Source organism: Sorex fumeus, unplaced genomic scaffold (assembly GCF_029834395.1).
Source record: "Sorex fumeus unplaced genomic scaffold, SorFum_2.1 ptg000128l, whole genome shotgun sequence".
Classification (NCBI taxonomy): domain Eukaryota; kingdom Metazoa; phylum Chordata; class Mammalia; order Eulipotyphla; family Soricidae; genus Sorex; species Sorex fumeus.
In genome coordinates, this window is record NW_026606185.1 from 34,587,106 (window position 1) to 34,603,014 (window position 15,909).

Consider the following 15,909-nt stretch of genomic DNA (forward strand, 5'->3'; position numbering starts at 1 on the left):
GTGCTACTTGTGAACATATTAATCTTTACCTAGTCTTTAATTAACTTCTCCCATATTCCTAGACACACTGGTGATGATCCTAAATGCCACAGATGCTGATGAACCAAACCATTTGAATTCTAAAATTGCCTTCAAAATCGTCTCTCAGGAGCCTTCAGCCACACCCATGTTCCTCATAAGCAGACACACTGGAGAAGTCCATACTTTGACCAGTTCTCTTGATAGAGAGGTAAAGCAAGCCATTTGGGAACATTAAATAATAAAGGATTTAATTGTAAGAAGCTATGAGCTAGCTCTGCTTTTGCATAAGAGTGAAAGAGAAAGAAAATGAAGTTCCCAATACTCAATGTGGACAAAGAAAACTTTGCATTCTAGTGTGATAGATGAGGTCTTGAATTCTAAATCGGTTAGCATTAAGTCTTGAGTTCTGGTCTTAATTCTGAGGCTGGTAGGAATATGTACCAGACACATGCACTATCACTTATATCTTGAAAAAGCAAGCATCAGCAACAGAAATGGAAATTAAAATGAGAGAATAATAGAAAGCATTTGCATAAAAGAAAGCAGTGCCATGGACAGAGTAAATGATGACTGATTCTTCAAACAATGGAGAAAAGGAAATTTTTTATCTGGAATATAGCCTATTCTGATGTTACAAATTTTCCTCACCTCACAGCGTATTTAACTTTATACTGCTTCTGTGATACACAAGAATCCCCTTCCTATCTCTTTTGCATCGTCAACACAAATAGCATCGTCAAACCCCAAAATCATGACATATGCTATGTGTGACTCCCTAATATTTATATACAAATGATTTCCCAAATGGACAGACAAGTGACGTTCATAAGTGAGTCTTCATGAGATAACCACTGCATCAGACTCTTCAAGTGATTTTGCTTTAAATACACTTTCTGGACATTAAAATCTTATTTAAAAAGCAAAACTTTTCTAGTCTGTTAAATACTTCTAGCTGTCCACACCCTACACAACCTCTTCTTGCAAGACAAAGGTGTATATTATCCTTCCAAAGCATGAACCAGAACTTGAATGTTTTCACCCTTTTCCTGTATGAAGGAAGCAGCTGTTATTCATATTCTTGTCACTAAAGATTAACTATCTTCTTGGTTTCTCCAAATTTAGCAAATTAGCAGCTTTCATCTGGTTGTGAGTGGTGCTGATAGAGATGGTGAGGGGCTATCAAGTCAATGTGAATGCAACATTAAAGTGAAAGACGTCAATGATAATTTCCCAGTGTTCAAAGAATCACAGGTAATTTCTTTTACTCTTTGAGAAAAACTACATTTTTAAGTTATATATTGCCATTTTATCAGATAAGTTTTTGTTTTTGTTTTTAATTTTCTTATTTACAGCGGGTAGGGCGTTCGCCTTACAAGCGGCCAACATGGCCGACCCGAGTTCGATTCCTCCGCCCCTCTCGGAGAGCCTGGCAAGCTACCGAGAGTATTCGATATGCCAGACACAGTAACAACAAAGTCTCCAATGGAGACGTTACTGGGCCCGCTCGAGCAAATCGACGATCAACGGGAGGGCCTTTACCTTTACCTTATCATGAGATACATTTACAGACTTACAGACTTTCATGATTGCATTTAAGTCAAATAATGTTCAAGTACCCATCCATCCTTCAGTGCCCATTCTCCACCCTCAATGTTCCCAGTATCCCTCCCCCCCACCCCCACCCCTTCCCACCTCCTGCCTCTGTGGCAGGCACAATCTCTCTTACTCTCTCTGTCTTTTTGGATGCTATGGTTTGCAATACAGGTAGAAAGCAGCCATCATGCTTGGTCCATAGTCTACATTCAACATGCATCTACTATCCTGAGCTATCCCTCCAACCATCATTTATTTAGTTACCTTGCCATTTTAAGTTAGCATTTGTTTTCAAGTTTCTATTTACCTTCCCTGAACATTTTTTTAAAAAATTTTCTAGAAAATATGATAATTTAATGGTCATCAAAGAGTCAATACATAATTTGAGAATAAATGTGAATATTATTCTGTGTCAATGTCATCTCTTTATATAAAATATGATGTTGTGCCTTAAGGTTTTTTTTTCTCAATACTGAATCATCTCACACATCTGTGGTATATTAAGAATCAAAACAAGGGAATAGTCTGTATAGAAAATTCACTAACTTGACCTTAGATTACAAAACTCAAATCATTAAGCTATGGGGAAAGAGAGAGGAGGACAGAAAAGAAAAACTAAAACTGATATAAGGATATTGATGGAAGATCCTGGGAATTTGGTCATTCAGTAACTTTGTATATCAAAACCATTAACATTAACACTATTACAAAAACTACCCCAAAGTCATGGTAACTTGATTTATTATTAATTTTTATTTATTATAATTTATTACAGTAATTTTATTTACTGATTACAGTAAATTTACTGATTACAGTAAATTAAATTCTATTTTTGTCCTTTTTAGTATTTTGCACGTATTGAGGAAAATACTTTAAGTTCTGAGTTACTTCGATTTCAAGTAACGGATTGGGATGAAGAATTCACAGATAATTGGCTTGCAGAATACTTTTTTACCTCTGGAAATGAAGGAAATTGGTTTGAGATTCAAACCGACCCTAGAACTAATGAGGGCATCCTGAGAGTGGTGAAGGTAAGGTTTGATTTTTCTATATTAACGGATCATTTCTACAAGTAAAATTTACTAAAAATACCACTTTATTCTAGAAAACACATAAAATGGGTGCTGCATATTTTTCAAAAGCATTAGTTTTATTTCCTAAAGACAACCTTTCTTGTTATTAGGACACAGGAGGGAGGGTAAGGATAGAACCCAGAGCTTCAAACCTGTACAGCATCACTCTACCACTAATCAAACTTCTTATCAGAACAACTTTTCTTAACATTTTGATATTTTCCTTCCAAGCTACCTTTAGTAAGAACCTGCACATTAATCGCATACACATGCTTAGAGGTGCTATTACTTTAAACACAAGAAAGAAAAACACATTTCTTAACTTATTTACTTTCTACAACTGAATGGAAGATAAAAGCATACAGAAATGTGGTGTTTGAATTTGCCATCTTGTTTTAAATGGATTAGCGACAATCCTTGAAGAAAAAACATTTAAACTTTTTTGACAACATGAGATGTATAAATTACATCTACAAAATGAAATATTGTGTATCTGAGCAAAGATTTACTGAGTAAATTATTTATTTAGGAGTAAAACCACTGAGTAAATTATTTATTCCTATTTTGCATGGTTACCTACAGCAGACACCCTACCATGACCACCATCTGAAATGACATAAGGAGATTCTGAATATTGCAAAGACCACACAAAATAACCATGATCGGGGGACATTCCTTCGCACAAAACATCAAACTATATATGAATGAGTTCTTTAATTTTCTGAGTATAGTGAGTGATAGATCCATACTATTCCCTGAATCAGGGAGATTATTGGTATGCTTAATAAACTCTGTAAGCAGCTCCTTATTGATTTTCAGAAAAAAATTTTAAAAGTCTTTGTTAAAATAAGAACTTTCTCATAAACTCCAACAATATTGGTATAAAAAATTCCCTTTCTCCTATATTGGTGCCATACAACTGCCCAAACTAGGAATCTGGATCTTATCCTTAAACCATGGTATTTACTCACAACATAGAGCCAGTAATCAAGGTCTGCCATAGAAATAGTCCTTATAATTTAGCTCTGCTCTTCCTTTTAACAAGCTATACTAAAGCTAAAACCTTGCCTGGTCTCCCTGAACCTAAAAGACGAGCCTGCATAACTCACCCAATACCACAGGGTGTGGCCCTGGAATAACAGAAGTCCCAACCTCTTATTTCTACTTTCCTTTGAGTCTCTACTCCAGCCCTCTGTCATGTTTTTCTTAAAACAATTTGAAACAGTTAATATCCTTTTCAACACGTTTACTTGCTCTTATTAAATCTTGTTTAAGTCAAGTCGCTGTGAATGTGGAAATTATTGGTACTGTGGGTAAGCCTAGGAAGCAATTCTTAAAGGTCCCTTAAGTGACTCTCAATATGCTTTGGGGGTTTATGACCACCTGCTGGCCTTAAAGAGGTCATTCATCCTCCTCAAAATATAGGGTCCAGTATGAAATAGTATGATATCTCATATATGTGCCTTGCATGCTGCCAAACCATGCACACACATACATGGTCCCTTGAGTGTGACCATGGATGATTTCTAAGCACAAGTGATTTCTGAGACAAATGATTTCTGAGCACAAAGAGTAAGCCCTGAGTACCGCTGTGCTTAAACCCCAAAACAAAACAAAACAAAATTTTATACAGTAAGTCCTCATTTAATATTATCAATAAGTATAAGAAATTGACTTGGAAATGACTAAGCAAAATGGCTAAGGAAATTAGGTCTTCAAATAGCCTCATTTTGTTCAAAGAGAGTCAGGAATTTTTATCATTTGAAAATGGCCTTAAGCAAAAGGAAGTTCTTTAAGGACCTACTGTACCAGACCATTTCCATCTGTAGTTAATCCACTCCTCATCACTTGCTATAACTCTGGGCATTGTCAAGTACTTTTCCCTCTGCCTCAGTAATTTCTTCTCATCTTTAAATATATCCTTCACATAAAACTTCTTGGAAGTCTTCCCTAACTCTCCCAAGTAGAAATAGCTATTGATTTCTGCATGTAGACCCTGTAAACTTTGTCATTAAACTCCTGCATTACAATTACCTACTCATGTCTTTCTCTTTCTCTCCTCTGAAAAATGCCCACAAAAAAGTCACTGCAAAGTTAAAAGTCAAATTCAGATTTCTTAATCTAATTGTTTTAATAGACATTTGTAATCAAAATGAGTATTTCCTTAGGTCACGATCCTCAAAAACTTTCCCAGAGAAGGGATAAAATATCCTGTGATTCCCCGGTGCTTTGGTCATCTCAATTAGAAGAAAAAAAATAATTACACATGGTCATCAGACAAGGCCATCTGAAATGGTTCCACGGGAGTTGGTGGATCAAATAAAAGTCTATTTTCCAAGAAAATTGACAAAATTTGCCTTTGCTTGTAGAAATTTTTAAAGCAGGAAAGATATTATCGTGCATGAATCCAATGACTGTTGTATAAATAACAGTAAGCTCCTTGATTATTCAGCCTTCACAGCAATTTAATGAGGAAAGATTTGGGTTTTTTTCCTGAAGTAGAAAATTGAGAATCAAGGAAAATGAATATTGTGTCTAAACAGCTATTAAAATATAGAACCAGGATTCAAACCCATGATCACAGCAAATGAAGGATTCTTTTCACAGTCCCCCTATGCCCAAACTATAATGCTTTTTTTTGCTAGACTGAAAATTTACTCTATTTATAAGCATACTTTGCCAAACAAACTGAAGTTTTACCAGCTAGTAATTCTAAGGTTTCTTTTAATGTTATAGTGTTTTTGAATCACTTTTACTATATGAGTAGAAAATGATCATACAGAACAAGAATATAGAATTTTCTAGTCCTCTTCTGGGTTTTTCTAGAACACATTTATGTGATACTTCTTTCTAATTTTAATTTTAATCTAGGCTCTAGATTATGAACAGCTACAAAAACTACAGCTCGGTATTGCAGTCAAAAACAAAGCTGAATTTCACCAATCAGTAATCTCTCAATATCGAGTCCACTCAACACCTGTCACAATTCAAATAATCAATGTAAAGGAAGGTATTAAATTTAATCCACCTTACAAGACATTTACAGTCCAGAAAGGTATAAGTAGTAAAAAACTGATGAATTATATCCTGGGAATGTATCAAGCCATTGATGAAGACACTGGCAAAGCTTCTTCATCTGTCAGGTGAGATCTTTTAAAATATTTTGCTATTCCTTGATATATGTTTTAACTATAGGACATTATATCACACCTAAACTATCATATGCTGATAAGACAAAGACAAAGTGGCCAAATCAAGGATAACTCAACATAGCTAAGTTGTAAAGAGCTAGGATAACATACCATAACATTATAAGGAACAAAGGTGATATTGCATAAGTAAAATTAGAAATTAAGAAAAAATGCCTTTTTAGCCTACTTAGAGATATAAGAAAAAAGTACATGGAAATTTTTACATGAACTCTTAAGAAAGTTTTCCACCAGAAAGCCATGGTACAATTGGATACAATGACTTATAAAAAGACATATATGCTTAAAATCTAAGAGCATATTGCAAGGTAGTTTCTTTGGCATAAAGAGTTAATTACTGCATAAATCAGGAAATGGAAAATCAGTGACATACATATTTGAAGATTATGAAATACTGCTTGTGTGTGAAATTTTTTAATCTTCTGCTACTTATAAAAGTATATGTCAATACATTAAATATATGTACGTTGAACATGAAGATTCGTTCTCATTAAATAACAGACCATATTTGAAAAATAGAATTATGTTTTTTCTATTGTAAAACAGATATGTCATGGGACGTAATGATGGTGGTTTGCTAACGATTGATTCAAAAACTGGTCAAATCAAATTTATCAAAAACATCGATCGAGATTCTACTTTCATAGTTAACAAGACAATCACAGCTGAGGTTCTAGCCATAGATGGTAAGAAATATATTTCAATCATTTTTAGAGAAGTGTAACAGCAGTTGACATTTCTTTATGAGCATGTAATTATAATTTTTCAACATATTATACATTATCTTAGGGACCCTGGGGAAAAGTCTGAAGCAACTTAAACCAGATGACTAAGGATTCCAACTTCTCGGCAGAGTTTAGAGTATGAATACATTCTATGTTCAGTCACTGGGATTTGTTATGATTAGCAAAGGGATATTTTAGACCTATAGAAATTTATGAATTTAAAAAGGCAGCTGAAATAGAAGGAGTTTTGTCAGTTAATTAAATAGACCACATGTACCACATAAAAATCTCTTCTGGAATTTCTTAACTAATATTTATTGAGCATATGAGTTTCCCAAGTATAAAATTAATTTATGTTGAAGCCTATTAAAAAAGCAAAAACAAAGAAATAAACGCCAAATAAATCTTATAACCTTTTTTGAAAGGAAACACCACTAAAGGAAACAACAGAAATGACTCATTATCTCATAACAGAGGAATTTGTATTTTGTTTTTGAGTGCCAAGATTAGTTTTCTTCTTTAATAAACTTTTATATTCAGGTAATAAAAATTTTCACAGCTCATTCCCAACACTTTGGCTCAAGGTTTATATGCATAAAAAAAAAGTTCTTACAAAAAATTTCTGCACTATAGGTTCAAAATTATTTAAGACAAGTGTACAATTTAAGACAACTATTTTTATGTCAATTTCATTTGTAACCAGTAAATGTGTCATTTTAGAAGGTCTTGGTTCCAAGAAGATCAAATTAATAGCCAGTGAGTGCCTCTTCAGAAACACCAGATTAGCTAATAATATTTAAATTTCTTTCTAACAAGTTGTGAAATCAAATGAATCATTTTGCTTGTAAGAAAAAAAATACGGGGCCAGAGAGATGGCTCAAAGCTCAAAGCTGGAACTCCTACCTTGCTTTCAGGAGACCTAGGGTCAAACAGCAGCCCCACCAGATCCCCTGAGCACCCTTAGGGTGACCTCCATGCCTCAAGCCAATTGTAGCCCCTGAACAAGTGTGGTCCCAAAGTAATCACGATCACTATCACAATCATCCTGTTGTTTGTGGATTGCCTGAGCAGGAACCTTCGTCTCCTTCGTCCTAGCCCTGAGATTTTAAAAAGTGCCATGTTCAAGGCTCTTCCAGGGTTAGAAAGTAAAAAGTCCCAAAGTAAACAGAATTATATATGCTCTAATGAAATTAACAAGGTTTTTAAGTATGACTCGTTCTATATATTTCTTTAACTCTAAAATGTTGTCTTTACAGATAACACTGGTAGAACTTCCACAGGCACAATTTATGTTAAAGTACCTGGTTTCAGTGAAAATTGCCCAAAAATTTTCTTTGAAAAGGAAGTCATCTGCACTTCATCTCCTTCGGTGATTGTCTCAGCAAAAGTACAGGACAGAGACAAATACACTGGACCCTACACATTTTCACTGGAGGAGCAGCCTGTAAAGCTGCCAGTGGTATGGAGTATGACAACACTCAATGGTGAGGAATAGTAACATTGCTTCTGTAAATAAAAGTTGATGTTTCTCTGTATTTCTACCAGGGTAAAAAGAAGCTAATCTATAAGCAGATCCTTTCTACGAAGAATTAGAAAAACTTACTTGTAGTAAAAGTGAACTCCTGGTATTAAGTATTTGCTCTCTCTTCTGATAAAGAATGGTGTAATATTACCACTAATTTAATATTTTGTCATGTGACTGCTATTTTAAAATACTTTGTTTTCACTTCCATGGAACTAAGCATATTAATCAGGCATTTATTTTCTTAAATAAAAATTTTTAATTTCTAAATACACTAACTTTTCTTAATAAGGCAATTTATAAGCAAACATTTAAAAAAAAAATCTGGAGCGGCCAACCTGTTTAAGGTTCATAGGAAGGACTGCTAGTCTGATAACTTGAGAACATGTTGGACTGAAAATTACAAACCCAAATGGGAAAAAACAATTCCATACTTCTTTTCCCCTTAACACTTATCAGACTAACTGTCACATTTCCTGTATCTTCTAGTATTCATATAGCTATATATAAATCTTGTCCCTTTCTGGGTTTTCTGGGGAGAGTAATATACATTTGTACTGGGGATTATGGGGTTTTGAGGTACCAGAAATCAAACCCAGGGCCTAACATGTGTTTTCTACCAGTTCTATCACAACCTCAGTCCCCCTTTCTAGATTTTATAGTAACCATCAGGCCACTTGAAATTCTTTCTAAACAGATTCACTTTTCTCAAGTGCTTTTCTAAACCAATCTTGTTTCTTTTCATGAATGTACTTAAAGGTGCCCTTAGCCACAAGTATTAGTCATTGCTTGAGTCATCACAAGGATCTCCCCAGCCTTCTTTCCTAGGGCCTTGCTGATACTAATGTAAGACTCTAACTCTAAACTGTGCAGGTAGCAGTTAGCATCAAGTGGGTTTTTCAGACACAACACTGATGAAAAGATTGCAAAGGAAATATCAGAAAGAGAGAGAAAGAGAAAGAGAGAGCGAGCCTGGTATTAGATGCACATACACTTGTTTGGGAGATTCTGGGCTAGCCAATCATTGAACTACAAGGTCCTAAGGCAATCGTAATTGGACTGGGTCTAACCCAGTGAACAGTGTCAAAGAAAAAGTTGGTGTCAGAAACTATTCATGTAGCACAACCTTGTAACTTATGAGAGATGCTGGCTATCCACTTAGAAAGAGGTAATGGAAAATGGAAAATCATCAATGTTCATGAATCAAGTAGGATTCACCATAGACAAGACCTACAACTGGCATTTTGTTCTCAGATTAAAGAATGACAGGAGTAGAGGGAGGTATCAACAGCCAAAGCAGACATTTAGCCTCTGCAAGAGAGCACAAAATCATGGGTGTGGGGAAAGGTATACATAGGAGAACCAGGAATTAGTACAGAAACAGCAGAGAGTAGTTGAATCCCAGGAGAGGGAGTGGGAGACTGGTCATTTAAATAATGCCAACTTTCCACCATCTTTTAGGTAGATGTGGGGTGGAGAGATTAAAACAGAATTTTTTCCTGGAGAAGAATAATGGACACATCCACTGCAGAGACAAGCTATAGGAAGTAAAACAGGTTTACCCAAACGAATCCTTCTAGCTCTCATAACTGTCAAAATTTTACCCAGGCTAAGCTCCAATATTTGCGGTAGTATGTTTATGATCATTCAAGTTGTATTAAGCAAAAACAGTTTGAAGAGCCAAAAACATCTTGTCCTACCATTAATTCATATGAATGTTTCTCTACAGCTACTTCCGCATTTATAACAGCCCAGCAACAGATAGCTCCTGGAACATACAAAATCCCGCTTGTAGTTATGGACAGTCAGGGCCAGTTGTGTGAGATGCCTGAGAACTTGAACCTGGAAGTCTGCCAATGTGATGACAGGGACATCTGTGGCACTACTTATCCAAACAAAGACCATGATCCCTCATATGAAAAGAAGTCCTGGGTAGGACTGGGGCCTGCTGCCATTGGCCTGATTTTCCTTGGTCTTTTGATGTTGCTGTGTGAGTATATCAGAGCTTTGTTCTGTTTTTTATGGGCTGTCAGCTTTCACAGAGGTTTTTGTACTGTACAGGCAGTTCATCTCTGCAAGGCACAACAATTCTCTAATTGGTTTTCAGGCTAATATATCAATAGATAATGATCAATCCTTCCCAGACATTTAAGATAATCATAGAATTAAGGACAGCATTAAATTTAAAACATCTTTAGAAGTTTTAAGTATATGTGATATGCTTATTAACAAAAGTAATATTATTACTTTTTAATAAGCATTTCTTTTAAAGTATTATTAGTAAAATCTGGATTTTATAGTCTCTGAGTCTTGGCCGCTGATGGGATCCAGATCCCGGATCCCGGAAAATCCAGATCCCGGAACCGCGCGGCCGCATTTGCGGCCGCGCGACATTTTATTACCTCATTCCTACTTTGGACAAACTTGCAGGCTATCCGAATGTAGCCTGCCCACAGGGCAGAGTCTGGCAAACTCCCCGTGGCCTACCAAATATGCCAAATACCAGTAACAATGATGGGTCTCATTCTCCTAAAGAGCCGTGAATATAATCTCAGGGCTAGGATGAAAGAGACGTTACTGGGGCCTGCTCGAGGCAATCGACGATTAACAGGATGATGAAATGAAAATGATGAAAAAAATTAGTAAAATAAAAATATTAATTATGAGAACATACATTATGTCCAATCATATTGTATATTTTGTCATATACACTTGGCTAATTTTTTCTTAGTTCATGTAGGACTTACCAAATTTGCAAAACTGATGTCGCCCATCTTAGCAATATTAGCAAATCATTATTGCATTCACTACTGTCCTTAATATTAACTGATTGAATCCCAAAATAATATAACTCATTTTATAGATGAGTTAGCGATTATAAGTAAGATAAAATTATCTCACTGATCCAGATGTCAAGGATGGAGCCATTATTCAGACCAAAAATTCAAAAAAAGAAGTATATTTCCAGCAACTGTGCTTTAAGTTCCTTACCACGCTGCCTCTAAATGAACAAAGTTCAAATGTTAGGATTTTGGTGACCTTGCCAGGCCAAGATGGATGTGAGGCCACTTATTATCAAGAAAATGTAGAAAACACTTGAAAAAAAGAGAATTTCTCTCTGTCTGTTAGTAGAAAAATTATATTTATTATAAATATGTAACTGACAAGCACAGAAAGTATGAAAATTACCCTAGTGGCAAGAACTCTCCATATCAGGGATTCTTAAGTCAAATGTAAGAGTAAATAGTCATATCATAGATCATCACTCCAGCTGAGAGGGGTTGTTTGCTAATAACTGTTTACTAAGAATAATTAGAGACTGGATTACTGGAACATTATCTTACCCACCAGGAATCTTGAGCATCCAGTTGTGTTTACCCAATAGAATATCATAGCCTCGACATGTGCAAATAAAGCAATAATACTGTTGTGGAAAATTATTGAGAAACTGCCTTTCACCAAACAGCGCTTATTTTGAGACAGCAGTATACATATGAGAATGATGATTCTATCTCCATTAGTTTTATAATTATATGTTTAGAATGCTCAATTGATTAAATTTTAAAGACACTAATTTTTGTTTCTATTAAGAATGTCCCATAGTCTTGACAATACTGTATTTTCTTTGCATTGTTTCTGGTAACTGTCTTGCCAATCATTTCCTAGTGTTGCAAATATTCTTTTTTTTTTAAACAGTGGTGCCTCTTTTGCTGCTGACCTGTGACTGTGGGACACAATCTATTGGGGGAGGAATAGGTGGATTTGTCCCAGTTCCTGATGGTTCTGAAGGAACAATTCATCAGTGGGGAATTGAAGGAGCCCAACCTGAAGACAAGGTGAGAATCAAGTTTTTGAACACTTATTTCAATCATGTTGAGGAAAATCCTATTTATACTGATACAGGAAAATGAATAATAGAATTTTTAAAAACCTGGCCTTGAAGGCCAGAAAGATAATACAGAGAGACCGGGTGAAGGCTTTGCCTTGCAGTTGGCGAAACCCAATTTGATCCCTGGCACCCTACAAGATATTCCGGCAGCACCTGTGTGATTCCTGTGCACAGAGCCAGGATTAAGTCCTAAGCATGGTCTTAATATACACCCAAACCCTTTCTCTCAAAAATTGAACTTATTGATATTTAGTTTGTGAGACAGCACTAGAAGGAGACTTTTAGAACATTAGCTTTTCAAATGTCAAATCATGAAAGTGGTAACTCCTGTAAGAATTTAGTAATAGTTACCATTGGCAAAGTATTACACTTCACCTATATTGACACGAAATCTGATTCATTTATAAATGGTGTGGTTGCTTTTTGGTTTTTTTTTTAGGAGGATCCTCGAAAGCAGTGTTCAGGGGACCCTTGGCCAGCTACACAGACAGTGAGTGAATTTGTGAAGGATATAGTGCAGTTTAGAATACTTGAAGGCCACTAGAACCACATCCTAGAACTGAATAGGGGTACTGAATATGCAAAATATGAATTCGGGACCCTTATGCTTATCTCCCAAATGTCTGTGTTTATTCTCTTTAACTTGTTTTATAGGAAATCACAAATATCTGTGTGCCACCTGTAACGGCTAATGGAGCTGATTTCATGGACAGCTCTGGTAAGTGAAAATCCAAAATGTATTAATTTGTTTTTGAAAGCAACAATATATTAAATTTTTTAAATATAAAAATTAAGAAGGTAAAGTTAAAGGTAAAGGCCCTCCCGTTGATCGTCGATTTGCTCGAGCGGGCCCAGTAACATCTCCATTGGAGACTTTGTTGTTACTGTGTCTGGCATATCGAATACTCTCGGTAGCTTGCCGGGCTCTCTGAGAGGGGCAGAGGAATCGAACTCGGGTCGGCCATGTTGGCCGCTTGTAAGGCGAATGCCCTGCCTGCTGTGCTATTAAGAAGTAACTATAAAATAATTTCTTAATAAGTTGCATATATATGCTCACACTGAACTAAGGTTTCAATGAAATGGTTTACCATTAATGTATTAGACAATCCATGACCAAACTTTGACTTCAATAAGTTTTTGTTGTTTACATTCCAATATTTTTCATATTTGAAAAATTGTTACATTTTTCCCCAACTTTAACAAGCTAAAATGTAGCTCTCACTTACCTATTTTTATAAGGAGATATTTTACACATATAGAAACATAAAGAAAAATATGCGAACACTACGTACCAAACAACTGATTGTATTTAACATTGGGCATATTTATCGATAAAACTTTGTGTATCCTTCATCTTGTTACTCTTCTTACTTCCCCACACTTACAGAATCCTAATTTGAGTAAATTTAAGATTTTTATATTTAATCACAATGCAACAGGATGACTTATGTTGTCACAAAAGTAAAGGTAAGGTAAAGGCCCTCCCGTTGATCATCGATTTTGCTCGAGCGGGCCCAGTAACATCTCCATTGGAGACTTTGTTGTTACTGTGTTTGGCATATCGAATACTCTCGGTAGCTTGCAGGGCTCTCCGAGAGGGGTGGAGGAATCGAACTTGGGTCGGCCATGTTGGCCGCTTATAAGGCGAATGCCCTACCGCTGTGCTATCGCTCCAGCCCCAAAAGTAAAATTATTTATTTCATTCATCAGACAACTCCTAATGCCAAAACTAAGACAAAATCTAGAAAAACAATAAAACCTGACACCTAGATTTAAATTTCTCTCAATTGAATATTTAACATTAGATTGTTCTTAAATGTTCAGCCTGCAAAAGCTGTAAGAGATCACCCCCAAAATATAGCAATCTGCCTTTATCTGTCAATCCTCACCTGTTTTACCTTTATAATTACATAGAGAAAAAAACTACACTCAGGATTCTCTGTAAAAAATACTTGAATGAAAATATAATATGAAGTATAAAGACAGAAAGGTTAAAGACAGAAAGGTTATAACTCATTAATTGAAATTAAAAACTGACACTAAATTAGCAAGAGTGAATTTACATGATTGTATTATTGTATGTTTTCAATTTGGTTTCCATATTGAGCCAATATGACAACTTAATCACACTTCCTTCTTTCCTGAACATAAACATTGTTTTAGATCTGTGTACTGAATTTTCTGTCCTTTTTGGTTGTTGATATAAAAATTGATTTCCTTCAGACACTTTATAATTGGCATGTTCTGAGAGCTATTTCATCAACTGACAGACCCTCTTCTGTTAATCTCATATGACAGAACAAACTGGAATGTCCCTAAGATCCCTAGTCACATAACTTAGTTTTTCCCCACTTACTTGGCAACAGTTCACTGATATCAAATACTAGTTAAAAATTAAGTTAAAAATCACAGTGAGAGATGCTACCAATTTTCTTCCATTTTCAGAAGTTTGTACAAATACTTATGCTGGAGGGACAGTAGTTGAAGGGGCTTCAGGGATGGAACTGACTACCAAGCTTGGAGCAGCAAATGGTTCTGCGGCCACTGGAGCATTTGGCACAGCCATTTGTTCTGCTGGACTGTCTGGAACAATGAGAACGAGGCACTCCACTGGCGGAAGCAATAGGGACTATGCTGAAGGAGCAATAAGCATGAATTTCCTGGACTCCTACTTTTCTCAGGTAACTTTTCGACAAGCTTAGTGGCTTTCTTACCTTACTTACCCAAGTTCCTTTTACTATACTTCAGACCAGCAGTTAAAATACAAGAGGAAAATGGGGATTCTTTGCCAAAATAATGCAGATGACCTAGTGTGGTAGCTAAAATTGAGTTCCTGGTCAAAAGCTAGAATGTGTAGAGAGTCAAAAAAGACATTGAATAGCAGCATATCTCTCCAACTAGAATAACAATGGAAATAAATTCTTTTGGGTTTGGGGACCAAAGCATCCACTTTAGACATGCAGAACATCCTATTTTGCATATCTCATACCAAAAAAGAGGTAAAAGTACAAAAAAAAAATTTCTGTTTGTGCATGTGTTTTTCAGAGTCATCACTGTATTTTCAAAGGAGCCTGTGTCCCACAAAATTAAAAAAGAAATCAATGTCCCAAAATTAAAAAGTGGGATAAGGGAAATATTAAGATTAGATGAAAATAAAGATCATGAAAGGGAAAAATACAAGAACAAAGAGGACTTTGGGAGGCAGGCTGTTTGCCTCTTGGTTGATATCCAAAGAAGGAGATAGACACATTAGAATAGATCTTTCACTTAGTTCCCTCTCAGAATAGGTGGTGCCAGGGTTTGTTATGCAAGCAAATGACAGTGACTGTCAGAGGAGAGACAAGATGAAGACTCATGGACTTCCAAGGAGTGGGGTGGCGTTGGTTAAAGGGCTAACTGGCATGGGGTCAGCTGCCATGGACAGTGCTCTGTAGCATGCATGCCTCCTAGCCCCAAACACAAAACCAGGCTTTCTCATAAGACCACACCAAGAGGTTCATGCTTGGCCTCTGGCTAACCCCAGGTGTCATACACAGTTGCACCAACCTATATTTAAGCTATTTCAAATTAAAATTAAAGCATGAACCTAGGGGCTAGAGTAATAGTACAGTGAGGAGGACGCTTTCCCTGCACACAGTCCACTCATCTTCAATCCCTAACATCTCAAACGGTCTCTCAAGCACTATTAGGAATAAGTCCTGAGTACAGAGCCAGGACTCACCTCTGAGCATCACCAGTTGTACCCCCACCAAAAAGAAAAGATCTTAGGATACTCCATGATGGGGGCAGACGGGGCCATATCTGGCAGTGCCCAGGACACAGGATATTGGCACACCTGGCTGTGCTCAGAAGACTATATGAGGTACCAGGAACTGAA

The 15,909-nt window shown here is 36.2% G+C and overlaps 1 protein-coding gene across 1 annotated transcript in view; it reads left to right on the plus strand.

Annotated features, from left to right (window-relative positions):
• The window catches only part of DSG3 (desmoglein 3), a 30,859-nt gene that overhangs the window by 13,872 nt on the left and 1,078 nt on the right, over window positions 1-15,909 (plus strand). Inside the window, exons 6-15 of the mRNA XM_056138340.1 lie at window positions 63-229; window positions 1,144-1,272; window positions 2,460-2,645; window positions 5,559-5,830; window positions 6,443-6,582; window positions 7,878-8,105; window positions 9,873-10,133; window positions 11,840-11,979; window positions 12,687-12,750; window positions 14,478-14,713. Coding sequence (XP_055994315.1) covers window positions 63-229; window positions 1,144-1,272; window positions 2,460-2,645; window positions 5,559-5,830; window positions 6,443-6,582; window positions 7,878-8,105; window positions 9,873-10,133; window positions 11,840-11,979; window positions 12,687-12,750; window positions 14,478-14,713 — 1,823 coding nt within the window. The remainder of the gene's footprint in view (window positions 1-62; window positions 230-1,143; window positions 1,273-2,459; window positions 2,646-5,558; window positions 5,831-6,442; window positions 6,583-7,877; window positions 8,106-9,872; window positions 10,134-11,839; window positions 11,980-12,686; window positions 12,751-14,477; window positions 14,714-15,909) is intronic.